Raw genomic sequence first — 15,543 nt, forward strand, 5'->3', positions numbered from 1 at the left:
GCGCCGCTGCGGAGGGGCAGGAGGAGGAGGAGGAGGCGGCCGGGAAGCCGGGCGGAGGCGGAGGCGGCGGCGGTGAGGGCGCCGTTGGGGCCCGCGCGCGGAGGGCGGCGGCGCCTGAGGGAGGGGAGCCGCCGGGAGCCCCCCGCTGAGGTGGAGAAAGAGGCGGTGAGGAGGGTCCGGGCTCGGCGGGGGGACCGGGCGCTGAGGGGAGGCGCTGAGAGGGCCGGGGAGCGGCCGCGGGCAGCGGGCAGCCGCCCCGGGACCCCGCCACACGCGTGGCTGCGCGTCCCGGCCGGTCTGAGGGGGCCGCGGGTGACAGCGGCCGGGTGCCGGGGCTTTGCTGGGGCTTTGCCCGGCTCGTCCCCGCCGCGCTGCGCCTCGCAAACTTGGCGCCGGGCACCGGCCCCGAAGCGGGGGCAGGGTGAGGGCTGAGGCTGGGCGATGTTGTCCCGGTGCTGCTGCCTGCCCCCCCCCACCCCCACCCCTCACCCACCGGCACGACACCGATTGAAGACCCGGCCCCGTGTAAACCCACCTCGGCTCCCTGCCCAGGCCCGGGTTTTTGGGGGAAAGCCGCCGCCGTGCAGGTGAGGTGCCCGCCGTGCCCGGTGCTGCGGCGTGAGGCTGTGCTGCAGGCCGCCTGCTTTCCGCTGTGTCACTGGGGCTGCTGCCTAGGGCCCGTTACTGCCCTCCTCCTCCTCAAGGTAATCCTCGATCCCCCCGCTAACGAGGCTCCTGCCTTAGGATCAGGAGAGGGTTTTTGCTTTCCTTGTGGCATCTTTGTCTGTGCGCTTAAAAAACCACCCAACAACCTGTTGTTGTTTTCTCCTGGAGGAGAAAAGCTCCTTCGAAATAGCGTAGGGAAGAATAGGCAGCGACTGGATATGTCACGATTAAAAATATGACTGAAAAATGACGGCTTTCCTCCCTTCACGCAGCTCCCCGCGTGCGGAACGGAGGCAGTGTCTCACAGGGAGCTGTGCGAGTTCACAAGCTGCTTTGAGGTCACTGAGCAGCACAACTTAAAAACACGCGATGGTTGTGTTAATATGTAGGGAAAAGAAAGAAAAGAGGCACAAAAGAGGAAATGCTTTCATGCCTCATACTTTGCAAAGAGTTTTTTTTAAAGAGCGGAAGTATGCATGTAAGTCTGAAACTAGCAGTGACAGAGTGATTTTCTTAGGCATGTGTCTGTGTGCACCTGCTACCACGTGTAACAAGATAGCAAGTTAAATAGTGGAGGAAAGTGGAGGAAAAGTAAATAACTTTCTTTTTTTTTTGTTTCTCCCTTAACAACAAAGTATCATAGCGTAAGGAATGTGTGACCATTCAGGGACTGACATTCTTCATAGTGAATACACACAAAATGACTAGAAAGCGGGCAGAGGTTTATTAGTTCTCTGCTTAAAACTTACGGTGTTCCAGGGTTCTGTTTCCACCTAGTCTTAACATGTGCCAGAAAATTTCCCATGCGTACCAAAGTGCACTGAAGCTTTGTGTGTTGGAAGGGGAAGGACAGGGTTGCGTTGGCTGAAGCAGAAAACCTTGGAAATGTGACATCATCTGTCTGCATCTGTAGGAATCAAGAGGAATATTTTATTTGGCAAAAAAAATAGTTTTACATAATTTGTGTGGTTTCTTTTTAAACAGAAGTTTTCAGCTTTCTAGCGTGGAGGAGAAAAACATCTGTCTTGAATCATCACAAAGGTGTATTATAAGAAATAATCTCTTTCTTCACATGACAATACAGTAAGAAGGAGCAGTGCTCTATATGAGCTGGTCACAGTGACTTTCTAGAGCTCCTGTAGATTTCCTGTCTGATCTGTAGGCTGTATCTGTTTATCATCTTCTGAATGTGAATACCCAGGACAGCCTTTATTTACTTATCTTGGCTAGATTGGATAATTCCCTTAGTATTCCTCCCTTTATCCTTTTAGCTCCGTTGAAGTTTTTTGGGGGGAGTGACTGAGAATGTTCCAAAATAGATCTTCCTTCAAAAGAAATAGTGATCTGTCTTGCCAGAACAATTTTTCAAAACCGCTTTCTTTCTCTCTCTAAAACAGTCAGGTCAAATGTTAACTCTGTATGTTAAATGCAAGTTTTCTAATGTTTCAACATGGTGACCATGAATGAATGCAGCTCTTGTTTAATCTTTTGGCATTCCTTAGGGACTACTGGCTCTGCTGGCAAGTATAAAAAGTAACGCATTGGAATCCTTATTGGACTGGCATGTTTAGAAATGCCTCAGATGGATGGTGTTTTGTTATTTAATGAAAGGCAATTATATACTGCATTAGCTGTAATCTCAGCTGCCCAGAGCTAGATGCCAATTTCTGCGGGAGCAACCATTTCGTTCTTCTTGACCAGCAGAACTGAAGCCAGCTCTGTCAGCAGCACCGTGTCCCTGATGATTTTGAACATCCACGATCTCGTCCATGTGTCTGTCCTGTATACGCACGATGTTACACTCGCGTGACTTAGAATGGTACAACTGACCCTTAGAAATACCCACAGTGTGATATCTAGCTCCTGGTCTCAGAAATGCTGGAAAGGATTTAGAAGATGCGTCTCAGAACAGACGGTACAAGTCTCTACCTTAGCACCTGCCTAGCAGTTTTCCACCTGGAGTGTCCTGCTCAACTGCTTGTAGGAACTTAGACAGAAAACTCTTCAGTGAATGGTACCTACCATACCTTCCTCTAATTTGAGAAACATCCTCACTCTACTGTTTCTAGGAGAAACACCATTAAAAGCTGTTCACTTTTCCTGATCTTTATAACCTTACTGTCTGTATTTCTAGCATATTTTAAAGGGAAATTGCAAGGCAAAGGGAGAAACTCAGTATTTGATGGAATTAGCTTATCTGACTCAGTCTCCTTTTCTGCTTGGCAGCAGCATCCATTGAATCAGAGCAATATTTATCTAAGTTCTGTATTTGTACTTCTACTTTATTATATGCCAGCCGTATAGCAGTCATGGTGCTAATTTAAAAGGCTAAGAACATGGAGAGCTAAAAAAGGATTGCTGACTTGATGTTTTCAAGGCGTGTGAAGCAGTTACGCTTTCACCCAAGTCTATCAAAATTAAATTCTTACTATAAAAAGAAGCACTTTGTTTCAGCCGCTTCAGATGCGATTGTATGAGTTAGAAGCCCTTTGTCTTAGTTCATGTGTGTTTGGTTTTGAGGCCGACAGGAGATAATATTTTCCTTCTCAAACTTTCACATAAACGTTAGATCCTGAATACATTAAATTTTATGCTCTAATATCCAAAGAACAAATTGTTACTGTGGACTGAATGCACTTACCCAGGCGGTTTAAAGTGTGTTATCATCGGGAGAAGCTGGTGCTGACAGTTGAACAAATTATTTTTCTTGTTATCAAAATGGGGGGTTTTGGCAAAGGCAGTTAGAAACTTCCCTGGAAAAATGTAGAAAAGGTAGTAAGCATTGATAGTAGACCTCTCAGAAGAGGTAGTAATAATTTACTTTCTTGGATGAAAGCTTTCTCTGCTTTTCAATCCTTGACTCATTCTGTAGAGAATGATGTGTGCTTAGAAGGATCATGTGCTTTCTGATCTTTTAATAGACTATAGCAGTGACATTTTTATAATGCGTGTGTACAGAGGCAACTGGGAAGTGTTAGAATTTGCATCACGTTTTCTGTGATTTTTTTAAAAAAAAGGTTTTTAATAGTTATTAGCTATTTCTTTGTTAATGAAAGATGGGTATCTTTCAAAAAAATTGAACAGACTGCGTTTAGAAATAGCAACATAGATCAAGAAAGACTGAGAAAGAATTATTCACCATATTGCTAGCCAAAAATAATTTTTTACTGTTAAAGACATCCTCTCATATCTCTGCTTCATATTCAGTAGTCTGTCTTCATGCTCCAATGGTATATTTTTACTGAGGATCTCAAGGCACTGAGGAGCCTGAATAAGCATAGCCAGCTATGGAATGATAAGGTGAGGTGACTTATAATGTCCTTGATGCGGAATTAAAATACAGAAGCAGCACAGAAGCTTGAATGAACTGCTTCTCACAGTGTTACTGTAATGTCTGACTGGTGGTTCGAGGTCCTAAGCCTCTTACTATCTTTCATTTGAATCATCTCCTTGTTCTTACTACAGTTTCTTAGCTGTAGGAATTTGCTCTGCCTTTTTCCTTTCCTAAGCATATGCAGCCAGAATCCTGTTTATCCAGGATGCAGTGAATGAAGACCCTGCACTTTCCAGAGAACTGCCATATCTCTTATTTAGCAATATCACCAAAACCCTCTAATTTTTTGGTGGATTTGTGTCTTGTGATGGTTGCCTTCCTGACTGCTGCATTCAGGTTGGACGTTATCTGCGTACATACTGATAGCCTGCTGCTGCCAAGTGTACTGAAGGCAATACTTGGGCTTTTCCATTTTGCTTCAGAAATTCAGTCTGAACTGAAGTCTTTGGGAGAAACTCAGAACTATTTGAACACAAGCGCCCCTTGCACCTGTTGGCCTACTTCTGTGAAACCTCTAAGAATGAAAATGTTCTTATAAATCTCCTGCCCTTTATTTTATTTAGACAAAATTAGCCACCAGGTTCAAAGTCAGAGATTTGTGCTGGCTGCTGTAAAAGATCTGATGTTGAAAGTTAATCTAAAAGTCTTTGGTGCAGAATATACTATAGATCTGTGAACTCACACAGAAAACAGTTCAGGTTGTCTCCGTGATCTTGAAGTGCAGCATCTCCTACCTGTCTCAGTTAAGAAACAACTTAAAAATTGCTGGTTGAGGTCTAGATTAACCATGTTCTTAACCAGGACAGCGTGGTGGGGCACTTGTATTGATTCCCAAACAGCAAAATTTGTTCTTTCCCTGTCCCTCTGAGGGTACAAGAAAACAGGAATTTCTGCTGAGTTACTGAAGAAGCGGAGATTCGCTCTTTGAAGTTAGAGAAAACCAGGAGCTATTTCTGGGGATGTCCTTACACCGTGGTGTGGTGGTTGCCTGATAGTGGGATGAGTGATGACAAGGCATAGTGTTTGCATTACGGTGTTGGGATTGTTTTGAATATCCTCTGCTTGTCTGTGTCTCACTGAACATACTGGTTGCTGCACACTAAGTAATGTTTATGTAAACCCGTGCTCTCTAAAATAGAGTTGGAACATTTTTCAGGATCTCTGCTGGTGATCACACAGATACGATTCTGGCTGAGTAATTTGTCAGCAACTCTTTGTTTCAAGTTCTGTTCATCAAGTCAACGATACTGATAAAAGAGCTGCATTATACCAGTGGGCAAACTTCACAACTTTTTGTATTTTTTATGGCGACCGAAGTAAATTATATTTTGAGCTAGACTGTTAACTCAGTTTTAAATGCATAATTTTTTCTACCCTTCAAAGTGGGGTGCAAGGTACCGATTTGATAGGCATGTACCAGCCCATATATTGTGATGCTGGCAGTAAGCAGAGCATCCAGCAAGCCAAATAAATATGATCTGATGGCATGTAGCATGATAAACGTTGAATTAAATGATGCGTATTATTTTGGTGTCTTTTATTATAGTGATGTATCTGAAGAATATTTTCAGGTCATCGTGTTACTTGCTTAATTGACATCAAAATCCATGGTTTCTATGAGGCAAAATAAAACTGAAGCCGTGCTCTTTCTGGCTTGTTTCAGTCTGAACGTGCTACTCGTTCAATAAATGCTTTGGAGCTGAACAATGCATGTCGAATTTGCAGTAAGTCATGAGCAGTGGGTTCAGAGATAACTTCACTTGCTGTTTCAATAATTGGCTTCAGTGGCTAAATTCAAAGAGACCTTAATGTAATTCATAGCTACAAAATGGTCTTATTTAAGCCATAAATGGCTAGGAATACAAAGTGTGCTGCTTCATTACAAGAGTGAAGTTCTGCAAAGTTAATGCGTGAAGGCTTCAAAATCCATTTGTTGGTTTAACTACTTGTAATTGTTTCACAACTGGCTTTGAAATTTGGTGGAACATTTATAATGGATATTTTGCACTGTGGGATTACTTCATTGTGAATGTAATTCGGCACTTGATGAACTGCATGATGATGATTGAGTGATTTTAGTTGCCCAATATGAAATATCTCCATTGGACCCAGAACCTGGCAGAGAGGGTGTTTCGAGCAGGAAGGTTATTGTTCTGGGATAAGGCTCAGCTTGCCTGCTCTGGGTGTGCTGACATTGTAATTAAAAAAGAAAAGAAGAAGAAATTTAGTTGTTAATATATGGTAGTGGGAGACTTTATATTCCTTCTTAGAAACGAAACAAGATGGTGGCAATAGGAAATTCTATTTAGGGAGGGCGAGTGAGCCAAGCTCCTTTCTGCAATATATCCCTCTGCTCTATCCACATCGTCCGGCACTGCTTGAGGAAGGATATTGGTGGATATGTCCCAGGCTGGCTAGCTGGTGGGCTTGCTGTGGCTGAATTCATCTCATTCCTGCTCGAACCTTTCAGAAGTTGGCCACTGTGAGCTGGCACGTTCTTGCACAGAGAGAAGGATTCTTAAAGAGGTAGCAAGAAGCAAATAGCAGTGCAACGTGAAGGCATTTACTCTGTTCAAGGCCAAGATATAGTTGTATTTTTAAATAGCGCATGATTTTCAAAAGCCTCTCAACTGAAATGTAAAGCATTATTTTGAGTGTTTTTGGAATTACATATACTCAGTTTTTACAGAAATGTAATAGCAGCCTAGGAAACCACAAATACAACTTGTAGAGCTGTGATAAAAATTAGGTCTGAATCATACAGAAGATGCTTATATACTTTAAACTATTTGTCTTTGGCACTCTGTTTTAAGAATGCCATAATGTTGGGAGTTGTGTTTGTAACCATGAGGTCTTGGAGTCCTTAAGGCAACTCACAGACCAGAAAAGAAAACTTACCAGGTTCCAAAATTCCAAGTTACTTTCTTTCTAAACCATTGTTGGGATTTTCGAGGAATGATTCATGAGCTTTTGAAAGCTTGGCAATAGTGACATGAACATTAAGACTGTGAAAGAGATAGTTAAGAAATCTTGTTCAGGCTGCTTTTTCAAAAATAGTGCTTCGTTTTTATCTTTCGTAATCTTTTATTTGTCTTAGGAAAGTGACACTTCTGGATTGTGGCAGTCTTTGAAAATATATTTTCTGTTTCACTTTTCTACAGGAACTGTTGTCTGATTTATTTCCTATATGCTATATTTTCTTCATGGTATGGTAAGAATTTTTTTAAGATCTTCTTTGTTTACATAGCCCTCGGAGCTCTTCAGCACTATTATCTACTCCATGCAATCATTTTTGAATATTTACAACATACTTGTTAGTCTTGATGTTTATATGTATTTTGCCAAAAAAAAAAGTATTCTTAACAGAGTTAACAAGTTGAAGTGGTCTCCTTTCTGAACTTAGAAAGGTGTTGGCTTTGAAAAGCCACAGTATTAGTCTCTTAATGGTATCAGCTGAGTTAGTATTATCTTTCTAATTTGAAATGTTTTGGAGAACTCATGCACAACCCCTACCAGATGATCATTGTTTAAAATAATATTTTCACTTTCTCGTACAAACAAACCACATGAGAGTAGTGTTCCAGCCTCAAAGTACGCTGCACAGAGTCAGACTGCATGTGTCTGCATGCAGAAGACCGGGATTACGCAGTCTGTTTCGAGTCAGTTCAAACATTTTCCTGCTCTGTTCTGGAAAGTCCTCTTTGTTTCCACCCCAAATGGACAGACAACTTGCTTCTCTCCATGGAAACACTGCGTCTGCGCCACCGTAGTCACGAGTAGTGATGTTAGCAAGTGATTCTTCCTTACGCTGTCAAGTCACAGTTCCAAATGTTTTATCGTTTAAGTGTTTTATCATATTTTTAATGTTGGCACTATGTGGAACTAGGGAAGGGGAGCGTGGTGATGGCAGCAGGCCTGTCAGATGTCAGCTACCCTTAAAGAACAATTGGTGCTGCTACGTTCTTGTCGTGACTGTAGGGTTCTTAAGTGGAGTGAGCTGAGACTCAAACCTTTTCTCCTTTTTTTGCATTTAATCGTGTGTTTAGTTCTTTTTGTAGTGCTAGTTGTTAAAATACACTCTAGAACAAAACCATGGCGGGCAGCTGTTTTGTTATTGTGATTCCTCTTTGATAGCTGGAAAGTATTCTGCTTTGAGGTAATGCTAAGAGCAGGAACAGCGCTTCTGGTATCAAATCTTTTGCTAAGGCTTAAATGTTTTCTGAGGTGATTGGTAAAGCTTGACTGTAAATCAACGGGTTTAATTACATTTCACATGCATACTTCATTAGCAGTTTGTATGATGTATGAATGAAAACGTGCTTTGCCTTGCTCTCCTTTTATATTCTGGTTTACATTTTCTATAGCTACTAGCAGTTCTGGATGTCTGAACTTCTGGGAGTTCAGTCTGAAGTGCCTTGAGTTAGTCTATTTTTTCCCCTGAGTAATGATTTTCTCCCTTCTGTTACTTACTGTCACTTTAGCACTTGAGTCTTTAGATATCTTTTCACTCATGAAACCAGAGCATAGGTAGTATTTAGTGCACATCACAATCATCTCACTCAACTGAGTGACATATATGTGTTTCAACAGTGCCTGTCGCTTCAGGAACTGTCTGGCCGAATGCTTTTTTTAATTCAGTATTGTGTTTATTATTATTATTTTTTTTTAATCTCAGCTTGCCAAAATAGTTCGTATTTACTTATCAGAGTGATAGGTTTTATTTTCTTGAATCAATGGTTTTAAACTTGTTTCTTGTGGATTAGTTCAAGGTCTGTGAAAGAGAACTAAGAAAAATAAGGATATTATTAATTGGCTAAAAGGGCGAATGCAAGGATTCATGTCTGCATTTGAGAGCTCGTAGTAGTCAATGCAAAAAAAAAGTTGCATTTCATTTGAGAATGTAATGCACTGTCACACAATATGAAATCGTGTATTTTTCCCAGTAGCAGCACAAGTGCAAAGCTTGTGTTTAAAATCTTCTCCTTGCTCCCAACAGCAGCGTTAGTAAAATGTGTGACTTTCTGAACACTGAAGCAGTGCACATTATCAGGCTTTCTGGGCATTTCCGTAGGTTCCTGATATGATCTTTTGAGAAACGTGCAGTTGATGTTACTGCCTATTTGTTATAAAGATTCTTTTCAGGAGAACTGAGAAAGATTCAGAGAAGGGACGCGAACAAATCAAGACAGGCAGCTAGCTGCCCTCTCGTATGAGAACTAAAATGAGGTAATTGACATGTGAAGCCTGTTAGGAAGTGCCTAAAATCACTCGTTAGAAACTTTCTTTCAGTGCTTTCAGTGTTCTGTGAATTCTATTAGGAAGTATCAAGGTCCTGCCTCTTTGTAAGACTCAAAGTTGCATTTTCCCTATTGCAATATGGCGCTAAATTGCCAAAATGTTTTGCCTATATTTTAGCAGTTTGTTGCATTAAGCTACAATTTCAGGAACACTGAAACCAGGGCACAAGGGATTGTGTTACTTCTGGCCTAGTTGAAGGCTCATGCATTGAAAAAGGCAAATGACACAGCAAATACATAACCTCTGACTGTGGAGAGCAGGATTAAAATATGAATGAGCACCTTGAGCCAGGAAATGCAATATCAGAAGGTTCTAGCTTTCTGTTGGCCAAAGGCTTGTTAAACATCTATTAATAAATAATTATTAACTGGCAAGATGTAATTTTTGGGGGTGTTTTAGTGTGTTTTATTCTTTTAATATTCCTATCCTTGCACGATACAGGTGGTTACTAACTGAGTGGTACTGGAATGGGGTTTGGGGAAAGAAGAGGAAAACAAACAAACAGAAATGGTAATATGTGGAAAACAGTGGCGGAATACTGTAAGCACGCTTCTAGTGTCCTGCTTTTAGAAGGAGGTCTTTCTTAGGGAAACTTGCTTCTGATCCAAGCGAGGTGGTTGAATTCCCATAAACGTTGTGTTTGACACTGTCAAAGAGGGCTTTGAACTAAAAAGAACTGACCTTGATAACTCCTGCATTTCTGTGTTTGTACCAAGTCCATCCTTATTGCGTAGAGTTTTCCTGTTTTGTGAATTCTGATGGGTTGAGGAAAAAAATAATGAAGCAGGCGTGGAGATCCTGGCATCGGAGGGGAGGGAATAGGGATGAGGAAGAATAGTCAGCATGTACGTGAGAGAGAAAAGCATGAAAATATGAAGAAATCTGATGCACGCAGATTAAGCAGGGAAGATAGGTATGTAGTAAGAGGAAAAAAACAAGTGTTTCTGCTGTGCCCAGAGGGACATCTGACATGCTCCTGTGCCTCTGTATAGCTGTGTGCCCCTCAGTCATTTCATAGCTTTGTCACATTTTCACGTCTGTCCCTCTGCTTTGATTTTAGAGAGCTAACTCTGCTTTCATACTCCCACTTAGAAGTTAATAGTGAACTGGCGTACGGCAGGCAAAAAACAATGGAGAACTTTTTCACTTTGGTAGTCATAACTCTGCAGATGGGTGACCGACATGCTTCTGGCAGTGCTAGAAAAAATGCTCAGCAACCTGCACAGTGCTGCTTGGAGTTTTCATGGAGTATAACTTAAACTGTAGAGAAACACCATGCAGTCAAGGCAGTAATTAAAACTTTTTAAAGTATAACATTGTTGCAGACTTAGAAAATGACTTGATTTTGGCATAGCCAATCTTGAAATAGCCGAAGAAACGTTTCACTTTGCTATTTAGGTTCACAAAGCAGCATGATGGATACTTTCTCTTTTTTTTTTTTTTCCCATGGTGAATTGATTTTTAGGAACACTAATGTGCTGGCTGTTAATCGTGCAGGAAGGGTAAAACTTATCCTGGTAGTTAAAAGACTTTTCTCTTTAGCTTTTATTCCTGTACTACAACATTCTCTGTCCTCACTAGGGTTTCTCTTGCCTTGAAACTTACCAGCATGCACACCTGGGCATTGCTGGTGAGGGTTTGGGGAGCCTGCAGTTGGGCAGCTTTTTGCCTGTGCATGTGTACTGACGGCTGCCAAAACGCCACGTGAATGGCAGGACGGAGAGCTGGCTCCTGTTTGTCGTGTCCTGAGCAAACAAAACAGTTGAGCAAGCATTCTGTTGCTACATGTCTGCTTACTTTTTTTTTTGGTCCAGGTTTTTGTTTACATGTGTGTTGTTTTTCAGGGGAGCATAGCTGGTCTGTCAGTGCCCTAAATATAAGGCTCAGCAAATATCCCGGCTGTGTTCGTGCAGACCAGTTTATGCTTTTGATGGTGGGGGGAGACCTGTCAGCTTACACTCTGGTTTTAATTCACGTTATAGACGAAAAAGCCTTTCTAAAGCTTTTGTAATCAGAAGGAAGATGCCTTCTGTGGCAAAAACCTCACGGCACAGTTCCTGAAAGTTGTAGCTGGCGTGCCGGTCAGAACAGCGCTGGTCCGAGCAGCTCAGGGAGGAGCAGGGCCCCGCTCCTCTTTTCAGTGCAGAGCTGGGGCACTGCTGGGGACTGAGCGAACTGTCTTGTGATCTCGGACACGCGATTCCCACATTGCTGAGGTGGATGTTTACTTCACAGTTGCCATCGTTTAACTCTGTTGATCAGTCTTAGCTTTTCAGTTCCAATCTCTTTTAAGACTTTGTTCTTTTTATCCTAAATTTCCCCATTCTCTTGATTTCTCTTGCAGCTAATTCTCCAGTCTCGAGTTATTTTTGTTGGGATATTGCAACACTTGAAAAATGTGACTGAAAACAGTAGGGTGTGCAGAGCGGTTATATCTGTGCGTAATGTTGTTAGTAATGCTGTTAAGGGCTTTGTTTTTCTTAAAATAGCCTTCGAGTTTAAAGCTCAACATGAATACAGCAGCATTCAGTGAAGTGAGTTATTTTGATGCTTTAGGTTCAGATTGGTGTCTTTTAATAGGAAATAACTTCTGAATAAATTGAAGGCTTGGAATTGCTATCCTGGGAAATGCTGCTGCTTGTTACTGTGAGGTGGATTTAGCATGCATTTCGTATACAGGCTCTGTGTGTGTATGCATAGTACTTTATGCTGCAGGAGTTCCAATACTGATTTTGTTTCATGCCTAATATTTTTCTGTACAGGTTTACTCCAGAGTTGGAAGACAGAGAATAATATATTGTATCCATGTTTGGAAAAAGGTAGTTGCTGTAGACGAAGAGGATTGACTCTGATATCACAGAAAGATGAGTATGTTAAAACCAAGTGGACTTAAGGCTCCTTCAAAGACCATCAAGCATGGGGGTACATTACTGAAAACACCTGCATCTGTTGCACCTGGTAAAGAATATTTAATTATCTTAACTTTTCTCTTTTTCATCTCTTACAAAAAAAAATCTTCTAAAAGCTATGAGCATACACTACTTTTACTATTTACACTAAAACACAAAACACTTTTGCTTGTATTTCTGATATAACAAAAATGATGTGTAAAACATGCAAAAAATTAAATATACTAATTGAATGACATCTTGGTTCAAAACAAACTGTTTTTAACTGGTTTTAGTAAAACTCTTGTGAAGTTTATATTAAATGCATTCAGTGTCTCTGTCCTTAGATTCTAAATTACTGTATTCCAGAGATTACAGCATTTTCATAATTAAGAAAATTTGGAATTGTGCTCTTCCTCTTAGAAATAATGCTTTTCCAAATGCTCATTACTTTCAAACTATGTAATGATGCTTCTTGGAATATTAGTGTGTTTGATTCCTGTTGCTTTCTCTTTGTGCTTGATTCCAGCTCCAGCAGAAAAAGCAGCTTCCAGTGAAAAGCCCGCAAGTACAACCACTGCAGACGCGCATGACGAGTTTGTGGATGATTTCAGAGTTGGGGAACGTGTTTGGGTGAATGGAAATAAACCTGGCTTTATTCAGTTTCTTGGTGAAACACAGTTTGCGCCAGGACAATGGGCAGGGATTGTTCTAGATGAACCAATTGGTAAGAATGATGGCTCTGTGGCTGGAGTTCGTTATTTCCAGTGTGAACCCTTGAGGGGAATATTTACAAGACCATCGAAATTGACAAGAAAAGTGCTGACAGAAGATGAAGCCAATGGTACTCAGGCAGCTCATGCATCTAGAGCTACATCACCAACTTCCACATCGACTGCTAGCGTGGTGTCTTCGTCCCCTGCTGCGCTTCCCCCGTCAGGAATTCCACAAAAAACAGCACTTGCTGCTAAGGAACATTCAACTCCTTCTCAGATTAGCAATCTTTCAAAAACTGCAAGTGAATCTATATCAAATCTTTCTGAAGCTGGATCACTAAAGAAAGGAGAAAGGGAGCTCAAAATTGGAGATCGAGTTCTGGTAAGATTTCCGTGCAGCTTCGGAGTCTGTTTTTTGATTGATGAATTGTAACTTCTCTTAAGACTCAGAACTTCTCTACTGTTTTCTTGATTCAGATAATGTAAATTCATGCTCTAGCTTTCTTTTCATTGAGTGTCTTCTGTAGCCAAGCTGTTCCCATGCAGTTTTGCATATTATAGGGAGGTCTTTGCAGTGCCAAGACAAAACGGTTAATTTGGCAATGTTTATTTTGTTATGTTTTGCCAGCGTTTGCTCAAGACCAAATGTTTTTATTAACCTATACATAGTTTGTCTTTCCAGAACTGCGAGAACTGCAGTCCTACTAAATAAAATCTGAGCTTGTGAGATTTCCATGCATCTTTTTCCCTATTCAGGGCTGTATCTTTAGAAAGCTAACAGTTCAGTAATTGATTGTTCCCTTGAGTAGTGATAGGCAGCGACAGAAGGAGTCACATAATGCCACTGATCACCCAGGATTTACGTGATCTGTTGGTGATGTGCCATGTTACTTGGCTGCCCTTCGTAAATTCAGAACCATAAATGCTTCTGCTGATGGATCGCTGTCATCCTTTTAAAAGGGAGCTAAGTTTTGTTAAACTTTTTTTTTTTTTTTAAATAATAGTATTGTATACCTTTCATGTTTGGATCAGTATTATGTGGGCTGGTATGTGTTTTCTTGTAAAGGCAACGGGAATGAAGATTTACCATAACAGCCATGGCTTGACGCTATTAAGGTCCCAAATTCTGTTTGTTAAGTAAAACAGATTAAACTTAGTATTTCGTCCTCTCTACTTCCTGTTTGCCTTAAGTCTTCCTGTTGAATCATCAAATGGTAGTTTGAGGTTCCTAGCACAGCATGACAGCGATGCATATATGTAATTTACATGCCAGTGTTAGTGTGCACAGGAATATGAATGTTAAATGGACAAGATTCTTGTCTGCTGGCTTTTAACCCTTCCTGTTTTTTTTTTTTTTTTTGTAAATATTCATGTTTTGTTATTAAGAAAGATGAAATTTTTGATCCTGGGCTAATCTTTTTTAGTACATCCTAGGCTCTGCTAATTCCTCCTAATAATTCAAATATAAATGTCTTAAATCTCCAGATCAGTGGGAATAATAAAAAAGTTGGCTGAATAATCCATTCATCCACTAGGTTTTTTTTTTTTTTCCTTGCCACTGAACTCCTTCCTGGACTGTAGAATTGGACAGTTAGTGAGGAATTGCTGGAAGCCGTCCTCAGAGCACCAGTTACTCTGAAAGACCTGCCTGTCACTTACCGTGGCTTGCCTTGGCGATCCGTCTCCAGCAGTGGTACGATTGCAACCGGACCGCTCTGTGGCACGTCATTTGTTTTTCATTTATACTGGCAGCAGGAGCTTTTAAGTAATGTGACACAAGGTGAGAGGCTTGATGGCGTTTGTACTTCCCACCTCAGCACAGGATTTCCCCTCCGAGCCCTGAGACGCTGCAGTCTGGCCGCGCTGTTGGTACCGACTAAATGCTGCCCCCGTTCCTCACTGCTTGCACTGACTGCTACTGGATACTCAGTGGAGGTTCTTAGTAATATCTATGCCGTGCTGATTAGATACGTGGGGAAAACAACTGCTGAGAATTGCAGCTTGAAAACAGTGAGCCTCCAGCAGTGCAGGATTGCAGTTCAGCAGAACAATGAATTCATGATAGACAAAAGCTCATTTGGGAGTCTTATTAAAATACTTAACTGGAAAAGTATGTCCTCAAGGGCAAATTCATATATGGGTAAGGCACAGCTCATTAGCTAAGATTACATTCTAGAATGGACTTCAGATGTGGCTCAACTTTGTTGATCTTTGTGTGTGATCTAGGGTGGGGGGTGTAGCACTGGAGTATTTCAATCTGGTAATTTTTTTCCTCTAACTTTGATTTTTAAATGTATTTAATAGGAATTTTTAGTTAGGAACTGACTGGTTCTCAATGGTACCTTCAGCAATAAAAGCTAAATGATAGTGTGTTTTTTTTTGTTTTTTTTTTCTGCCCCATCTGGGTTATCAAGAAACAAGAGGCCATTCTGGCAGATGTTTAAGTGCCAGAGAAATGCATTTACCAATTCACATCTCTCCTCGGCGTTTTCTGCATTACAAAAAAGTTGACCGAGGCTTGCTGAACCTGAAATGCTGTGTTCAGAGCATTTCAGGCTTGACAAATTAGCATTTCCCAGCAGCTAAGCTTTGTTGGAACATTTTTCGGTTCCTACTGAAATGTTAGTCCTGTTGCCCTGGA

The 15,543-nt window shown here is 41.3% G+C and overlaps 1 protein-coding gene across 3 annotated transcripts in view; it reads left to right on the forward strand.

Moving 5' to 3' along the window:
* Positions 1 to 15,543, forward strand: part of CLIP1 (CAP-Gly domain containing linker protein 1) — a 69,666-nt gene continuing 54,123 nt past the window's right edge. For 2 of the 3 annotated variants that reach the window (XR_014573600.1, XM_083804173.1), the window contains exons 1-3: positions 1 to 165; positions 12,061 to 12,256; positions 12,716 to 13,284. Coding sequence is in view for 2 of the 3 variants with exons in the window: in XM_083804173.1 (XP_083660299.1) it covers positions 12,163 to 12,256; positions 12,716 to 13,284 (663 nt within the window). In the remaining variant the exon portion in view is untranslated. The remainder of the gene's footprint in view (positions 166 to 12,060; positions 12,257 to 12,715; positions 13,285 to 15,543) is intronic. The other variant, XM_083804174.1, reaches the window with a different exon arrangement.

The sequence above is a fragment of the Anser anser genome, assembly GCF_964211835.1.
Source record: "Anser anser genome assembly, chromosome: 18".
Lineage (NCBI taxonomy): Eukaryota > Metazoa > Chordata > Aves > Anseriformes > Anatidae > Anser > Anser anser.